This window comes from Leptosomus discolor, chromosome 6, assembly GCF_034619465.1.
Source record: "Leptosomus discolor isolate bLepDis1 chromosome 6, bLepDis1.hap2, whole genome shotgun sequence".
NCBI classification, from domain to species: Eukaryota; Metazoa; Chordata; class Aves; order Leptosomiformes; family Leptosomidae; genus Leptosomus; species Leptosomus discolor.
Genome location: NC_141396.1, coordinates 23,643,974 through 23,660,684, shown reverse-complemented (window position 1 = coordinate 23,660,684; position 16,711 = coordinate 23,643,974). Strand labels below are relative to the sequence as shown.

At 38.4% G+C, this 16,711-nt stretch overlaps 1 protein-coding gene across 1 annotated transcript in view; it reads left to right on the top strand.

Moving 5' to 3' along the window:
• Positions 1-303: 303 nt before the first annotated feature.
• Positions 304-16,711, top strand: part of USP54 (ubiquitin specific peptidase 54) — a 53,065-nt gene continuing 36,657 nt past the window's right edge. Inside the window, exons 1-4 of the mRNA XM_086466349.1 lie at positions 304-450; positions 3,652-3,744; positions 14,094-14,228; positions 16,559-16,672. Coding sequence (XP_086322475.1) covers positions 304-450; positions 3,652-3,744; positions 14,094-14,228; positions 16,559-16,672 — 489 coding nt within the window. The remainder of the gene's footprint in view (positions 451-3,651; positions 3,745-14,093; positions 14,229-16,558; positions 16,673-16,711) is intronic.

The window sequence follows — 16,711 nt, the reverse complement described above, 5'->3', positions numbered from 1 at the left end:
GAAGCTGCATAACAGATGAACTTGCATGACCATGGTTCCTTCCCTTTGCAAACTTTGTATGTGGCTGTTTGTAAAAGATAGTTTTGCATATGTAAGCATCAAATAAAGAATAGCATCCTGGGCTGGATTTAAAAGAAGCAAACTGCTTGTGTCCTGATGAAAGGATAAATTCTGTTTAAACTATAATTTAATGAAGATTGGATGTTGTTCCAGTTTTGAATTCTGGTGAAAGAAAGGAATGGTCTGATAAAGTCAGATACTCCGCCAGCCTAAACCTGCATATTCTACAGCTGAAACTGGAAGATGTCTTGGAAAAGAAATTACTTTTCTGTGGGTCGGGGGAATGTACAGGGCATGTTTACTCCACGAAATACAACCTCAATAGCACCCAGTAAAGGTCTCAGCAATGAACCAGGACAGAACAGTTGCTTCCTGAATAGTGCGCTACAGGTAAGAACACAGAATAAAAAAAATATTTATGCCTTTGTACTCTGTCTATTGCAGTATTTTCTTAGGCTTGACTACATGATTGTTTGTGGGCCTAGATAGACTAAAGCTACATTTGGAAATGCAGATCAGTTGTTATAGAACACCTTTTTTAAATTTTCAGGTTTTCCTGGTGAAATCAACAGCATTCACATAGTCATTACCTAGTGTACTTGAATCTCTTATTTGTGTAAGCTTCTAATATGTTGACCAAAGATGAAAATATACATAGAAAATTTATTCTAAAATAATAGAATATTGCATAGCTTGTAGTATGCCTACTCCTTAAAAGTAATTTTTTTTTTTTGTTGAACCAGTCAAGTTCAAGGTTTGATAATACCTATACAAGATCCTTTTTATGTAGTCCGGTTTTCTTTCTAACTGCTGCTTTGTAGTTTAGTTTAGATGATTGAGCCTTCATGTTTTGATTTAGAAGAAAAATCTTTTTCTGTGTCAAAATTTAGTGGAATGGTATGGCTGCTCTCTTGGTATTGTCATCTTTTAGATGTTTTGAATGTCTGACATTTGAGATTGAGTCCTTATGGTCGCAGGGTTTAAAGCCCTTTATCCACATCAGTTTCCATGCCTTCATATGACCTGTCTGTGTAGCACAGACTGTGTCACTGTGTTGTTGTTTTTTTTTTTCCATGGACACATTAGATTCTTGACAAACTTCAGGCTTAAAGATATCCCCCCTGATGCAAATAATACAAATAGAAATACCAGTGACCCTCAATAGGCTTAATATGCCATGAAATACAGGACTAGATACAAAAAGAACTTCTAGTAGGAAAAGAGGAGATTCCAGTGATGCACTATAATAATTGTTTCTGTTAAGTTAGAATCATAGAATAGTTTGGGCTGGAAGGGAACTTTAAAGGTCATCCAGTCCAACCCCCTGCAGTGAGTAGGGACATCTTCAACTAGATCAGAATGCCCACAGCCCCATCCAGCCTGACCTGGAATGTTCCAGGGATGGGGCTTCTACCACCTCTCTGAGCAACCTGTTCCAGTGTTTCACCACCCTCATTGTAAACAATTTCTTCCTTGTATCTAGTCTAAGCCTACACTCCTTTAGTTTAAAACCATCACTCCTTGTCTTATTGCAAAAGGCCCTGCTACAAAGATTGCCCCTGTCTTTCTTACAGTCCCCCTTTAAGTACCGAAAGCCTCTATAAAGTCTCTTTGGAGCCTTCTCTTCTCCAGACTGAACAACCCTGACACTCTCAGCCTGTCCTCACAGGGGAGGTGCTCCAGCCCCCTGATCATATTTATGGCCCTCTGCTGGACCTGCTCCAACAGGTCCATGTCCTGTCCTTCAGGTGTGTTGACTGCACCACTCAGCTTGGTGTCATCAACTTGTCAGGTGTAATCAACAGCTGCCTCCTAATACTGAGTTACGGAACCTAGGTTAGTTCTAAGTAGCGGCTAACATTAGCTGCATGCCGTACATGAAGATGAAAGCATATGACCTGGCCTTTAGACTTCTACATAAACTGTTTTCTTCTAAAGTTCAAGAGAGATAGGATACCAAAAATACTTAGTCAAAGCCGAATTTTTAAAAAAGCAAGACAGTAATAATTTCCTAAAATACATACTTCTGGGGTTTTTATCTTAATTTTTTGACATTCAGTGTTAGTCTGAGAGGTTCTTGACTGTTTGTTGCTCCTTACTCTTTAAATATTTCTGTAAACATTCAAGATAAACTCCAAAGGCAATTCTATTGAAAAATTGGACTTATTCCTAAATGTGTTATTTTTTTGTCCTTTTGTGAGGTCTGCAGTAGTTGTTCAGGAATGTTGTGTGTAATCAGATGATTCCAAGGCTGATGTTGCCTCCCAGGCCCTTAAGTATAGGGAAAGTCTGAGTATAAACATAGTCATGAGAATTCTGAAGTTTTGGGAAACTTTATGGATTAAATGTTCAATAAACACGTTTTTAAATGTAACTTTAGGTAACATTTGTGTCTTATGGTTTAGTTAACAACTTGTGCCAGCCAGAAACACTTATTGAAAACAGCAGAACTTTTTTCAGAGTGCTAAATTTTTTCTAGCCAGTTGCTCTGGACAAACTAATCGGAAATAAGAAGTTAGATTCCTCTGTTTATGCTAAAGAAGCATTTAGCTAGTCAGATGCCAGCCTGGAGCTTGCTCCTCTGACCAGAACCTGGCAGGACACGATTTAGATCAGGGCTTCTTTCAGTGCAAACTTCTGCCTCCTGAAAGGCTGGTGTCTCTGAGGCTTACAAGAAAGTCCAGTTACTGTTAGTTGAAGCTGAAATAGCCAGCACTGACTACATTTGTATATAAAACAGCTGACTGTGAAACACCTCGGAGATCAGTATTGTTGCTGTTTTACAGATATGAATTTAGAGAATTGCCCAAGGTTGCACAGGTTTAGTGGTAAAACATAAGAATAAAACTTGGTGCTGTTACAGTGAATGTTGCCTCTTGCTGTTGCTAGCAGAATATAGGAAAGCCTACGTGCTTTATCTACTGTGACTATACCTGGCCACATACCTGGTATTACCACCATACTTGCCCTGAAAGAAAAGTGTAACTGCCCACACAGGCTAGAGTTAGACATCTGCCTGTAATCATGGCATGTAAATACACTTACTAATGATAATATTGGGCATAACGGCTTTTAGTAATTTATCGTTTTGACTTGTAAGAACTTGTTAATGTATATGCCGTTGATGCTCCGTTTTTCCGAGCATTTGGGCTTTCTGCTCAGAACAAGGAGGCTGCCTGGGAGGTGGAGGGACAGGCGAGTTTCAGCCCCCACGGTCTGTGAGGTGTCCTTGGCAGCTCTGCCCAGCCCCACAGTGGCATGATGCCAGCGCAGGGGAGCAGTCAGGGCAAGTGCTGTTTAAGCTGGCACTGCCACACGGACAAAGCAGCGAGTTTTTTAATGTAAAAGTACATGGCAAGAAATTCAGAGGATGTCCTACTGTAAATTAACATCTGTGAATGCTACAGCTAAGGAAGAAAGATGAAAATGTTAGCTTGCGGTTACATAGAAGGCATCCTGTTTTAAAAGTGATGTTCACTGTGGTTAGTGTACTTCTGTGATTATTTAACATGTGCAATTTTAATAAGAGATTTATGCACTATTTCATTTTGTATGTTCTTAAAATTGGCTATGTCCCTTTTTGCGTTTCAGGTTCTCTGGCACCTGGACATTTTTCGCCGCAGTTTCCGGCAAATCACAACACACAAATGTATGGGCGATTCTTGCATCTTCTGTGCTCTTAAGGTAAAAGTTGGAAAAAATTAAAAACAGTTTTAAAAAAAATTTAACAAAATATTTCTGATATTTGATTAATATGTGTAATCAAACTTGCATCTGGAAATTTGTGAGAGCAAAGGTAAATCTCATAGATACTGGCCCAAGACACTTGTAGTACTGTTTTTAAAATATGTTCAAGCCAATAAATTGTGAAAATACTGTAGGTAAAGTTTCAGATGCAAGGACTTTTATCAATGGAGTGCAAATCATTGTGAGTCTCCATGTTGCTTGAAAGATTAGTTCAGCCAGTAAAACATGAGTTTGCTTTGTTTTTTCTAATTTATCATTTAGTTTATAAATATCATACTGTATATACTTAGTATGCTCTTCAGAAGTTACCTTTCCTTCAGAGCTACTTTAAATGTGATCATGGAGAAGGCCATTTCACTTTAAGCTTTTCTTTTCAAAACTGTTGATTATGTAAGACTAAAAGGTATTTTCTATGTAAATATTGATGTCTGCATTAGATGGCTCATCCCTCTGTTTTAAGAAACATCACTTTTGTAGATGCAGATATAGTAACTGACTGTCATAGATGCTGCCTGGACAGTAAGACCTAGGTGCTAGCTCTGATTCAGAGTACTGTTACTTACTTGAGTAAACTGTGCAATCCTGCATGTCCATTTGTCTCTACCCATTAATTTTTGACACTTCTGGTTTTTTGTGTGCTCCTTCCTAAGTTTTGCTACTTGAAGTGCATGACTCCCTCTAACCTTGTGGGAGAAATGGATGTGATGCAAACATCATGAAAATAACCAGCTTTAATCTTCCTGAGCAGTGATTTTTTTCTTTCTGAAATTGGGACCAAGACATTTTCTTTGATCCCAAATAGGCTGTAAAATCCAACTGAATATGTAAATTCATTGTGGGAGAACTTGCTGTGTCATGAATTCTGTGTGCAGTAATGAAAAGGATATCTTATAAATATGGGGAAATGGAGAGTGCAAGGTTTAAATTAAGATCATCTGAAGTTCACAGGCAATACTTATAGTAGAATAGCTGTCTTCCTACTGTTAAGTGACTTTACAGGTGCTCTGGTAGACGCAGGCTTGAAATGAGTTATCTAGTGATTTTTTTGGACTGTTGAGTGGTTTTCCCTTGCAACAGAATAGCAAAGAGGAGACTCTTAAACATGAAAGGAGATAAATGATTTCCTTCTGAAGGGAAATTTGTCTTAAGACGTATATGTGTTGAAATGATGAGACATGATGATATTTACAGCAGTATAATCAGAAGAGTGGGTTAGGAGCAAGATAGCACATCTGAAGTGAGAAATACAGCTATCCAGACAAAGAAAAGAGGGAATATTAAATATGTCCCCTTCCTTATAGGGAAGCGGCAAGACTTAGGCATGATCTGAGTTCATTAAGCTTCAATTTGAAGCTAATTCTTGGAGTATGCCCTTGAGAATTGCCACGTGATTGTTGGAGTTCTTTGGTAGCTGAGATAGGGACAGAATGAAAAGGATTTAGGAAGTTATAATGACTGTAAGCTTTTGATGTTCTGAGCTTTAACCTAACAGCAAGATATGGCCAGGAAATACCAGGAGATCAGGCGTTTGAGTGAAAGTAGTCTGGACTGTGAGGCAGAGTTGAGAAGTTTTAATATAAAGATAATAATTAAAAGTCTTTTTCTGAATGAGAGTACTGACAAAGAGGAGGTGGGGCGGGGGAAAGATGTTATAGGAAGAAGGAGAGGGTGAACCTTTGTGGAACTGGTATTGAAAGATGAACTCTGGACAAAGATGCATCTTGGATTAGCAGTACCAGTGAGAGGAGAAAACACTACAATAAGACTGGAAGATGACAGGATAGCTGGAATATATGTATTAAAAGCAGACATTGGGTCAAAGAATCTTTAAGTTTGTTGATAAAATCCTTGCTTTTTGTGTCTTGATGGAGTGTGGAGTATGCTATTATAAACTTGGAAGTGACAGGTAGTGGCAGAATTCACAAATTGTATGCCTGCAGCCATATGCTTATTTTTTAAATTAAGCAGCCTTTGAAAAAAATTGATGCACTCTCTTCTTGCTTCTAGATATCTGCAAGGATTTTTTTGGTTTGTTTGCTATCTGAAGTTCTTACCAATGCCATGCTTAGCCAGAAGGTGTTACAACCTTGAGTTTTCAACAAAGCCAACAACATGGTACCAAATCCTCTAGTACTTTAGCACATTTTAGAGAACTTGCATCTGGATCTGATTGTGTGCAGCATTCCTATAGCTCACAAAACTCAATGCACAATGAAAAACTGAAGAAATATGTAAACAAGTAAGCAATTACCTGGACAAGTATTTCTGAATATGGGCAGTAACCAATACTTGACAAAGTAAATAAATGAAATCCAACTGGCTTTAGTCCAAACCAAAATGTTGGTGTTTTCTCTGTCTACAGTCTGTTCTTCATGGGAGATTTTGGTGTGCTCTGCCCAAGCCTATTCCAGAACTTTCAGAAAGTTTACAGATATCTATTGTAAAGCTATACAAGAGAAAAAATACATAGAAATTTGTTTGTTAGAACTTACAGAACTGTTTTACTCTTGGTTCCTTTATGTTCATCAAGCAACTCACAATTTTATGTTTTTCTCTGGGTAGTATTGTGACAAGTTTCCACCTTTATTAACTTGCGTAAAATGTTGAGGTATGTACTTGAAAACTTGTTCATATATATACTTGAAAACTTTCCCCTGTTTTTATGTTGTTATCAAGTCAAGTAATATTATAAAGGTGAGTGATAAAGGCTGTCATTTAACTGGGGTTACAAACCTTCCCTCACCCCCAAAAAAAACCTCAGTCACCAGAAACATAGGTTGCCTTGCTTGCATGCAACTGAAAAAGTAGGGATACTAAATGATAAAGGTACGCACAAGCGTTAGCCCCAGACTGTGGAGATGGTCACATTCATAAACTGCTTAAGCAGGCAGTAGGGGGGGGGGAAAGGCTGTTTAAGGTATTTACTTGTTCTCTGCTGCTCTTCCCCCCTGCCCTGTAAAAGTCTGGCTGCTGGCACATACTGTGAGTAAACTTGTCTAAGACGACTGGGATAATGTGCTTGATACGCACCTAATACTGCAAGCATCACCAAGAGCATGTGCAGCAGGATCATCCCTTCCCTTCCACCCTCCTCTCTTCCCCTGCCATAGCCCTCCTATCTGCTTTGGAAGCCTTTAACTGTTGTCCTGCCAGGGTGATGCCAGCTTAGCCTCCAGGTCTTTGACATCCTCTTTCTCTTGAATCTTGCCTTAGGCTTTGCTAAGATGAGGGAGAAGATATGGCTGGATCCAGTGGGAACACAAGAATTTGGAGCTCTATACCATGCGAAAATCTCCCATTAGGGTCTGGGGAGAGGTAATTAGCCTTGCATGCTGTCAGGTGGATCTGCCCGAAATACCTGTCCAGACCAAGCAAGGTGGAGGCAGGACATGTTTACTGTTCTCCAAAGCATGCTGACATGTTCAGATTCCAGCCTGGCCTGGGAAGGGGGCAATACTTGGGGGAAAGAGTCTATGTCATGTTCCCCCCTCCACTCCAGGTTCCCTTCACAGGATACCTGATGCCTCCTGTGCTTATAGAGAGGATTCACGCTCTTCCCCTACTTTGAACCATTGCTCTAAAGGCAACATTCTCTTCCCATTGACTTTGGAGGAAGATAGTCTTCACTAAGCTAAATTTAGCCTTGAATAACACCAAAGTTGTATTTTTTCCACACTTTCTTGGCTTGCTGCAACTGTTTCTAGGGATTCTGATGTCATGCACAGTGTTTACTGTAAATGCTCAGCTAGCTCTAAAATATGATTTGTAATTTTAAATTACTTTTATAAAACAGGGGATCAGAGGGCAGTGGTGTCATACCTGATATCAAACCACATTTTGTTTTTGTACCACATTGAAGACATTAATTGCACAAATTCTTGAAGTGATTTTACTTGCTGTGCTACGTGGCTATGTTTATGTGGCTACAAAATGAACCTTGAAATCATTCCAGACATAGGTTCATTAGTTATTTTGAAGGAACCTTGCATCAACAGCTATAAAAAGAAGGGAGAGGTGCTGACTCTGTGCTGGAATCCCAAACACTGTTCCTGAAGATGTGGCATTATTTAAGTGGGTTTTTTTTAGTACACAAGCTGTACTTACTGCTATGTGGCTTGCCTGCTGTGACACTGGAACAGCTTTTTGTTTTATTATTAATGTTGAAGTCTCCTGTGTTCCGTTTTATTTTTCCTTTTTCTAGAGCCTGACTTTGCTTTGGTGTTTGTTTATCACAGCTGGAAGAGGGCAGGAAGGGGGAAATCCATCCGCTGTACTGAGCATGCCACAGAGAGTTTGTTCTCCTTCCAGGGATTGTACTGGGACCTCCATAGTGCCAGTATATAGGACAGAGTGTTTTTTGTAGTTTGCAAAGAAGAATGCTCTGTTGATTGATAAATTCTAGTAGGGCTGGTCTTTTCTGTAATTTAGTCGTGTGCAACAAAAGCGGGAAGAATGTGAATTCTCTGTGTAGAAATGATGTTGTTTTCTAAGGTGAAAACTGAGAACAATAGGGTGTTAGAGTGCTTTAAAGAAGTGGAAAGACTATAGTTTGGGGTTCTGTTTAGCCACTTGATTGAAATGGAGGAATTTGTATTAAAAGTTCATTATATGGTTGAGACAGGAACAGGCTGGTTGCAAAGATTTTGTCCTCTTATTTTGTGTTTTTTTCCAAATCAGAATAGTATTTCAGGGCAAAACAGTAGTGAGAATGTATAAGATAATTACTTCATTGTTTAATTTTTTTTTTTTCAGTTGGTACTTGCAGTTAGCTGCCTGACAAAATAGCAACAAGTCCAGTTTCTTGAGTTAATAAAGTGGTAATTAAAGCTTCTAAGTAATGATTGCATCTTTTGATCTTGATCAAGCAGTTAATAAATTGTCACCTTGTTGATGTGGACACTCTGTGATTTGGGTTTCTTTTTCTGACACCCTCCTAAACAAAACTCGTGGAAAGTGTATTTTTATTTGATTTTGGTAATAGCTGGGGTGCCTGATTTTACAGTCCATACTGGGGACCTTATGTTAATGTTTAGGGCGTAGTGTGAATAAAAAGGGAAGAGAGACTGTAAAAGAAAGGAATAATGGAAATCCAAGTTGATTGTTATCAAACTTGGAGGTTTAGAAAGAGATCCAAAGACATAAAACCAAATAGAGCTAGAATTATTTGCACCCTTTAAGGCAAATATAAAATGAAGAAATATGGGGAAGAAATGTGAGCTAGTGGAAATACTGTGGGTGGACACTGATGTGGTTAGATGGGAGAAAAGTGCTTTTAGCAGCCAGAATTTTTATTGAAACAGGGTGTTGTACTCAGCAAGAGGCTGTGATGTTCTGGGTGAACAATTTGGTACTGTAGACAGGAAAAAAAAGCCCACTGAATGGAATGAAGTAAGAAGGGCGTGCTAGTGAAATGGAGAGAAAGTTTTTAAAGAAGAAATACTGTCACAATTGAGTGACAGCAGGAATAATACTGACATGTTGAGCAGTGAGAGAAGGATGAGGATTGGCCATGTTAGTATTTGTAGCTTTTGCTAAAAGGCAGGAACTGTTAATGTAGTAACTTAATGTTAATGACCATTTGGGGGGCGACATGTTTTCTTCTTTGAAAGAAGATATTGCTAGAGCTGCAGCGATATCCCCGTCCAGAAGGAACTTCTGCACAGTGCTGGAAGAGAATAATTAGTTCTCATAAGGCTGCTAAGGACAGAACTCAAATTTATAGTGCATGGACACTGATCTGATTCAGTAGCTATTGCCTGTTGTCTTCAGCCATCAATTTTTTCTTATGCCAGCCTGCTTCTACGCGCCTGATTAAGTGTCATATGTGCGTGTGTATCAAGTCTGGGGTTTGTTTCATTGGTATGGTTAGATACACATTGCAGATTTCAGTTTATCCCAAATGAATTGAGTACTTCTTTCCTGGGGAGAAAATGGATTCCAAACACTATTAGAGATAATTTGGAGCAGATCTTGTACACTATGGGGGGGATTCACAGATACTTAAGCTTCTAAATCTTTAAAATTTAAAAGAAAATGTCAAACCTATGAATTACCTAAAAGAGTAACTGCTATCTTTATTCTCTAACCAAATGAAGAACAAATCGGTTTATGGTCATGCATGTGAATTTTATGAAATGGAAAGCCAGGTTTTAACTTGAGTAGTTGTACAATCAAGGTTCCTTGTCTCAAACTTTAGGTTGTTTTCCTTTTAAAGCTTTAGAAAGTTTGTGTTGATCCCCACATTTCCAAAACTGGAGATTATTTTGGGAGACCGCTGACTCTACAAGCCTTTGTTCTGACGTATGTCAGAAGCCCAGACCTGTAATAGAAAGGACATGAAGCTTCCAGTTACAAAACTAGGAAAAAGCCTTCTGAATGGTAATAAGCCAAGTGAGGCCTTACAGTAGATTGCTTGGGATGGTTAAGGAATTTCCAGATTTGGGTGCCGCTAAGAGCAAGCTGGTGAAAGATCAACTGTTTAATTGCAGTTGATCTTGGCGTACTGCTTTAGGAAGAACTAGGTGCAACTAGATGGACTTTGGCAACTTACTCCTGTTAAAAAACGGTGTGCTTCCTAATTCTTCTGTGTGTGCGATTCTTTCCAGACCTTTGGAGATCTGTAGGGAAGGGGATAATGGAGGGAGATGGACTTCTTTTTTTATATAGACCTCAGGAATGCGGTGTAACCAGAAGTCATACTTCCTATCTGAAATCTCTCTTGCTTATGCTGTTCTGTCTTGACTCATAGACTTACCAACATGGCAAGAATAGGCCATCAGTGTTGAAATCAAAGTACTGCTGCTAATACAATATTAATTATTGCTCGGATTTCATGTTAAGCTAATGTATGGGTAGTTGGGGTGGTTTTGGTTCTGCATCCTTGATTTTTTAGTTCCTGAAAACTCGTAAAATAGGAGAGACCTCCTTTGTTCGTGAAGCTTTTAGGAGTGTCTTTTCATATTGTTGCTGCTGTTAGGGGTGCGCTCATTTGTGTTGGAATTTAGCCATTGAGAGAGATCATCAATGTAGTGAATGTACTAATGGAGTTTTCACTATCTTCAAATTCAAGTGAAGAAGCTTCTGAAAGAGAACAAAGTTTGAATGTTTTATATATAAAGTTCTCATTAAGTTTCAGAAGCACTTGGAGATAAGGTGTTATGAAAACTCCTAGGGCAGAATTGGCAGGGCTTTCCTGGTCTGCACCCAGCTGGCTTTCAGACCTGTATATGGAACAAATATGTTAGTGATTAACATTATCACTCAAGGGCAAGATGTGAAATTAAGGAGAGAGATCTGACTTAGATAACTTAAAGTGATGAAACTGCAGGAAGTGCCACACCTGTCCATCTGAAGGCTGAGAGACAAGAAAGACTTGTTCTGAAGGTGAGCAGAGAACAGCTCGAAAAATAGGGAAAAGAGGAAACATCCCACACACACACCAAAAAAAACTCCCACAACCCACCACCAAAAGCCCAAACCCCAACAAAACCCAAACCCTGCTATGTTGAAAGTGCTTTTGACTCCATTTGAGATGCTTTTGGGACTCCTACAGGCATGTTCCGATATCATTTAAACTGCACTGTGCAATGAGATGATAAAACCTGATCTTTATTAGATTAAAAAGCACAATTATTCACTGGTTTTAAGATATTTTTTCCTTATAATCTAAATAAGACTATACCATTGTGTGCTATATCATAGTAAATTTTAGGAAGCATTCTTCTATATGATACTGGGATCTTTTACTCCTTGATTTTACATATTAGAATTCTTCACAGAATTCTTTGATGTTGCTAAATTATTTCTATTCTGTGGTTGTGGTAACAGATTTCACAGTTTTCTGCTCTTTATATTTAATGAAAGTTTTTTGGGGTTAGTTGTAAAGGCTGTAATTATTTTGTGATGCAAAAAAAATAATTAAAAATGCAGAATCTTGTGAAAAACAGTTGCCTGTCATCAGGATCACTTTTTCCTTATGGGATCTCTTTACGTTAACTAGTAGGTATGTTATGGGTAAAAGTAAAGTATACTATTTCTTTAAAAATGGAAATTTAAACTGAGAGTTTTGGTTTGCTTGCTTGCTTCTGCTTTTACCTAGTTTGGAGCCTGCACTGATTGTCTCCTCACCAAGAGTGCAGAGCCATTTCCAAGCTCTCATTGAAGTAAACTCTGTCCTGTCCATCAGTCCCTTGCAGTGAGGTTGCGTGCCAGTCACTAGGCGAGTGCCTAGTTTCCAAATATATGAAGTGAGCTTGATGATAACCAGAATAAACACATTTTTAAAGCACTTGATGATAACCAGAATAAACACATTTTTAAAGCACAGTCATGAACATTTTCAAGTGCTCTTAAATTATTTAATGTAAAGTGCTGAAGCAGGATGGAATTACGTTTCACTGCTTTTTTTTTTTTGAGGTCCACTGAAATGAGAAAATCTACTAATGAAACATGAAACTTGCTCTGTTATCAGTGACAGAAATGGGAATCAAGGTTAAGTACAGAGACTTTATCATTCTTTCAATTTTTATATATGTATATATAAAAGGTAACTGAGGAGAGGTATTGTCTGTATGTAATTCATGAAGTGTGAGACTTACTGCCTCACAGCCTTCTCTTCATTACCACTTTCCTCATCATTATTTGGTATTCTAATAAAGGCAATATTAGAAGAGCTACGGGCTTCACCACAGTAAGCCCTCACCCATGAATATGGGCATCATAAGGACTACCAAAATAAAAATAGCAGTAAAGAGAAGTGGACATTTTACATCTATATTAGGTAATATGTCAACACTATAAATTGTACTATTCCTACAGCCAGAAATGGCAGGGGTATGGAGGTTGGTTTGGTGGGTATGGAGGTTGGTTTGGTGGCTGTGGAGCGACAGCTCTTCTGCACTCTTTCAGCTTCCTCAAAGCAGCTGAGATTGCAGTTTGGCAAACCTTCTCCCAGTTTAGCTGCTTGTTTCCTGATAAGAAACAAACAAGGATAGTTAAAGGAGAGAAAGATTCAGATTACTTATTTCCAATTAATTTAGATCCTAAGTGTGCTGGGGAGAAGCTTTCTGTAATTAGAGGAGAAAGTGATACATGAATCGACATTGCTACAGATTTTCAGTATAGATTTGAAAGAAAACCAAAGCAGCAAACCAGTTTGAGGCTGGCTTTCTCCTTGTTTGAATAAGTTTAGAAGTCAGAAAAGCCAAGTGGTGCACAATTGAAGATGATCCTTATTTTCTCTGCAGTAAGAATGGAGCTTTTCTGCAATATTTAGGGAAATTGTGAGGAAAGCTTTATAGGAAAGGACAAGCAGAATTTTGAGATTCACACTGATGAAGATGGTTGCTTGTCATACGAAATGAGGTATCAAGTAGAGCAGAGCAGTGATGGATACGGAAGGGTCTTGTATGAAAATAAGGGCTAGAAGTTTTTACTTAAACTGAGGACCTTGCATACAGAATTATGCTTATGTTTTTGTAGGAGGGCACAATGAAAGTTAATTAACTGTTCAGAAGGTCTTTTGTATATCTTACACATGTGCACGTGCATACACACGCACACACAGAAAAGAGTTTTTTCAGTTGGGAATATGTTCTGAACTTCTATGCATATAACCCACATGTTAAACGATAATGCGTCTTTATAGAACTACTCGTCCTCGCAAATGATTACCCAGATGACCTATGATTTACGGTCATGAAAATGTGGGTTTATGGCAGCAAGTGAACAGCTGGCCATACATAGGAACGGCTGTTCATGTTGTGCCTTTTCTCTCTTGCATGCTGACCCAAACATCATCTAATTCTTACCCACTTCTTGGACTTACTGGAAGATGAATTCCTTAGTGCAAGCAGGTTGTGGCTGTTTAAGGGCTAAGACATTCGGAAAGAGTTGCTTGAAAGAGGAAAGAAGGTGGCATGTGTAAGAAGAAACCTATGGAGGTGGGATGAAAAGTGAACTGGAGAGGGAGAAGTAGGAATAAAAAGTGAAGAAGTTTTGGTGTCCGTTTTATCTGCTTCAGGAATCAAATTTGGAGGAAGATCCAAGGGGAATGGACACTGAGCCCCCCACCCTCCCTTGGATATGTGAAAGGAAAGCAAGGAATACACAAAGGTGGATATTATTTCAAAGGAGGAACTTTTAGGATTTTATCTTGTAGTTCCTGTATGATACAAGTATCTGTGTGTTGCTTGATCAAAATGAGTTAAAGGTTTGTTGTTTGTTTTCAGGTAACTTGAGTAATGTTTTGAAAATACAACTTAACTATCTTTTTGTTTCCTTACTAGGGTATCTTCAACCAGTTTCAGTGTAGCAGTGAGAAGGTACTACCTTCTGATGCCCTGCGCACTGCTCTTGCAAAGACGTTTCAGGATGAGCAGCGCTTCCAGCTGGGCATCATGGATGATGCTGCTGAATGTTTTGTGAGTATAACTGAAAGATGGTTTGACAGGCATAGATGGGAACCCCCACTACACAATCATATTTTTGGTGGTTTTTTTTCTCTTCATTCCTCCCCTCCCCAGATTCCAACAGACCTTGCATTTGTGGCCTCAAAAAGCCCGCAGAGAGATACCCAAGCTTGAAGTGATCCAGTAGGGAATGAGTATCTGGTTTGAGAGTCATCACTAATGATTTAGAAATGGAAACATCAGGTGTTACCTGTTTTTACAGCTGCTTTTGCATATGTCATGCTTGCAGTCTGAAGTGCATCTTGAAAATGAATTGTAAAAAAATGGCACTGTGGAGTGATCCAGGATTCTAGTTTTAATGATCACCTCAAAAGGGTAAAAGGACGTTTTGTTTGCCAGTTATTCTGAAATTGTGTTTTCTCAAATTCTGAAATTGTGTTTTCTCAAATTCTAGCTAAGTGAAAGTAAAAATAAATAAATAAACCAAACACAACGCAACAGAGTTGTTTATGTTTGTAGGCTGAGGTAAGCAACAGTGAAATGGATCATCTCCAAATATTTCTGTTGTTTTATTTGTAATCCATCTGGCAATATTTTCTTACGCTGATTATCTCACCAGTGTAGTTAGGAGATGGCTTTTACGCAAATCTTACATCCCTAGGTTTACCCACCTGCTCTCTTTTTGTACTTAAACTCTTTTTCAACATCTGTTACATTAAGATTTTAACATTTAATGTTTCCTTCTTTTCCTTCTTCAGTCTCCTAAATTTGTTTAATTTAATGAGGAGGTATTTTTGTCTGGATGACCTATTGGTTGCTCCGTTTTTTGGAAATGATGGTGATAATACAGTGGCCCAAGTGTGTTTGTATCCTACTTGGTTATTAACAAAGATGTTGATTCTTAACCAAAGTACAAACATACTGGATTTACTACTGCAAGGTAAAAATTCTCTCAGGTAAAGCACCTGTCAGAGTGGAGTTCTTTCTTTATATTAAATCTTTCGTTTCGTATACCTACCTAATTTGACACTTGCACTGTAAGAGATCCTGGAAATGAGATAAATGCATATAGGTCTTGCAGTTCTAACTAAGTGAACCGATTAATGAGCTTATGATAACCCAAAGTATCCTGTGTTTGTACAATACTTGTGTAGTGAAATAGTATAGTTTAATGAGCTTGCTTAGAATGGAAGTAGAACATACCGGTAAAACCTCCAAATGAAATAAATGACATTGGCCTACACAGTCCTTGTGAGCACAGTTATGTCAAATCTTTGTATCCAGTTCAGCACTTGAACAGAGTTCTGTAGTAGTAGAACACAGGAACTTTTGATTTAGTTTCTTCCTTGAGAAAGCTCATCTAAATACCTCACCTAATATTGCTGCGGGAGTTCCTACAAGCAGGTTTGTTACATTAACCGTGCTGGCAGAAGGACAGTTAAAACAGGTACAAGTTCCCATTTGAGGTTAAGCTTTAAGGCAGAGATAATTCCATAGCTTTTCACTTAGTTAACCTTTTCAGCCCTAAAGGCAGAGATTTAATTTAAATGGCAGAAGAGCTTAGATTCTAAAGTTAAAGGGAAATTGTACAGGGTCAGAGCTATTTTTCCTAATAATTAATCTTGACCTGCTTATTGAAGGCCTATAAACCATCCAGGCAGCTCATACTGATAGTGAAAAGTGTACTGCTAGAAGAGGTGTCAGTAGACTTCTGGCACACCCAGATTAATGCTGGCAACAGTGAGATGAGAGGAGGTCTTAGGGCAAGAACTCCTGGGAACTTGAAAAGACATGGAGTTATGCTAGATAATATCTAGAAAGTGTTCTCTGCTTTTATTTCATGCAGAATTTAGTCTGCCTCTTCATCTATTAGTTCTCTCCCTTTTTGATAAAATGTAGCTTATTTGCCTATTTCAAAGCCCTTGTGGAATATAGAAATTGATTTGGGTTACTGTGTGTTGATGAGAAGTTGGTGACAAGCCAGTGATTTTAAAACTGCAGATCTGCTCTGCCTGTTACATTTGGTCAAATCCGTAGATGCCTGAGAACTGTACATAATAATCGGTGACAGAATCTCTAACTGTTCCAGTAAATAAAATAAGTGGTTACCTGACATAGCTTTTCAAATCAGAAGTGGTAGCCATTTTCTTTGATATAAAAGACATGCCAGCTTCTTTTCTAGTTTTCTAAGCAGCTTTCAGAAATTTGCAGGGGTCTTCTGTCTATAAATAATTCTTATAACATTAGTGCATCTGACATGCTTTTGTGATTTATGTTTTAACTTTTGTCTACATTTGAAATGATGTAATGCTTTTTTTGCTTTTTCTTCTCTCTTGGGCTAGGAAAACCTGTTAATGAGAATTCACTTCCACATTGCGGATGAGACAAAGGAAGATATTTGTACTGCACCACATTGTGTTTCCCATCAGAAGTTTGCAATGACCTTGTTTGAACAGGTGAGGTAATAATATATGCTTTTTTGCAAATTACCAGGT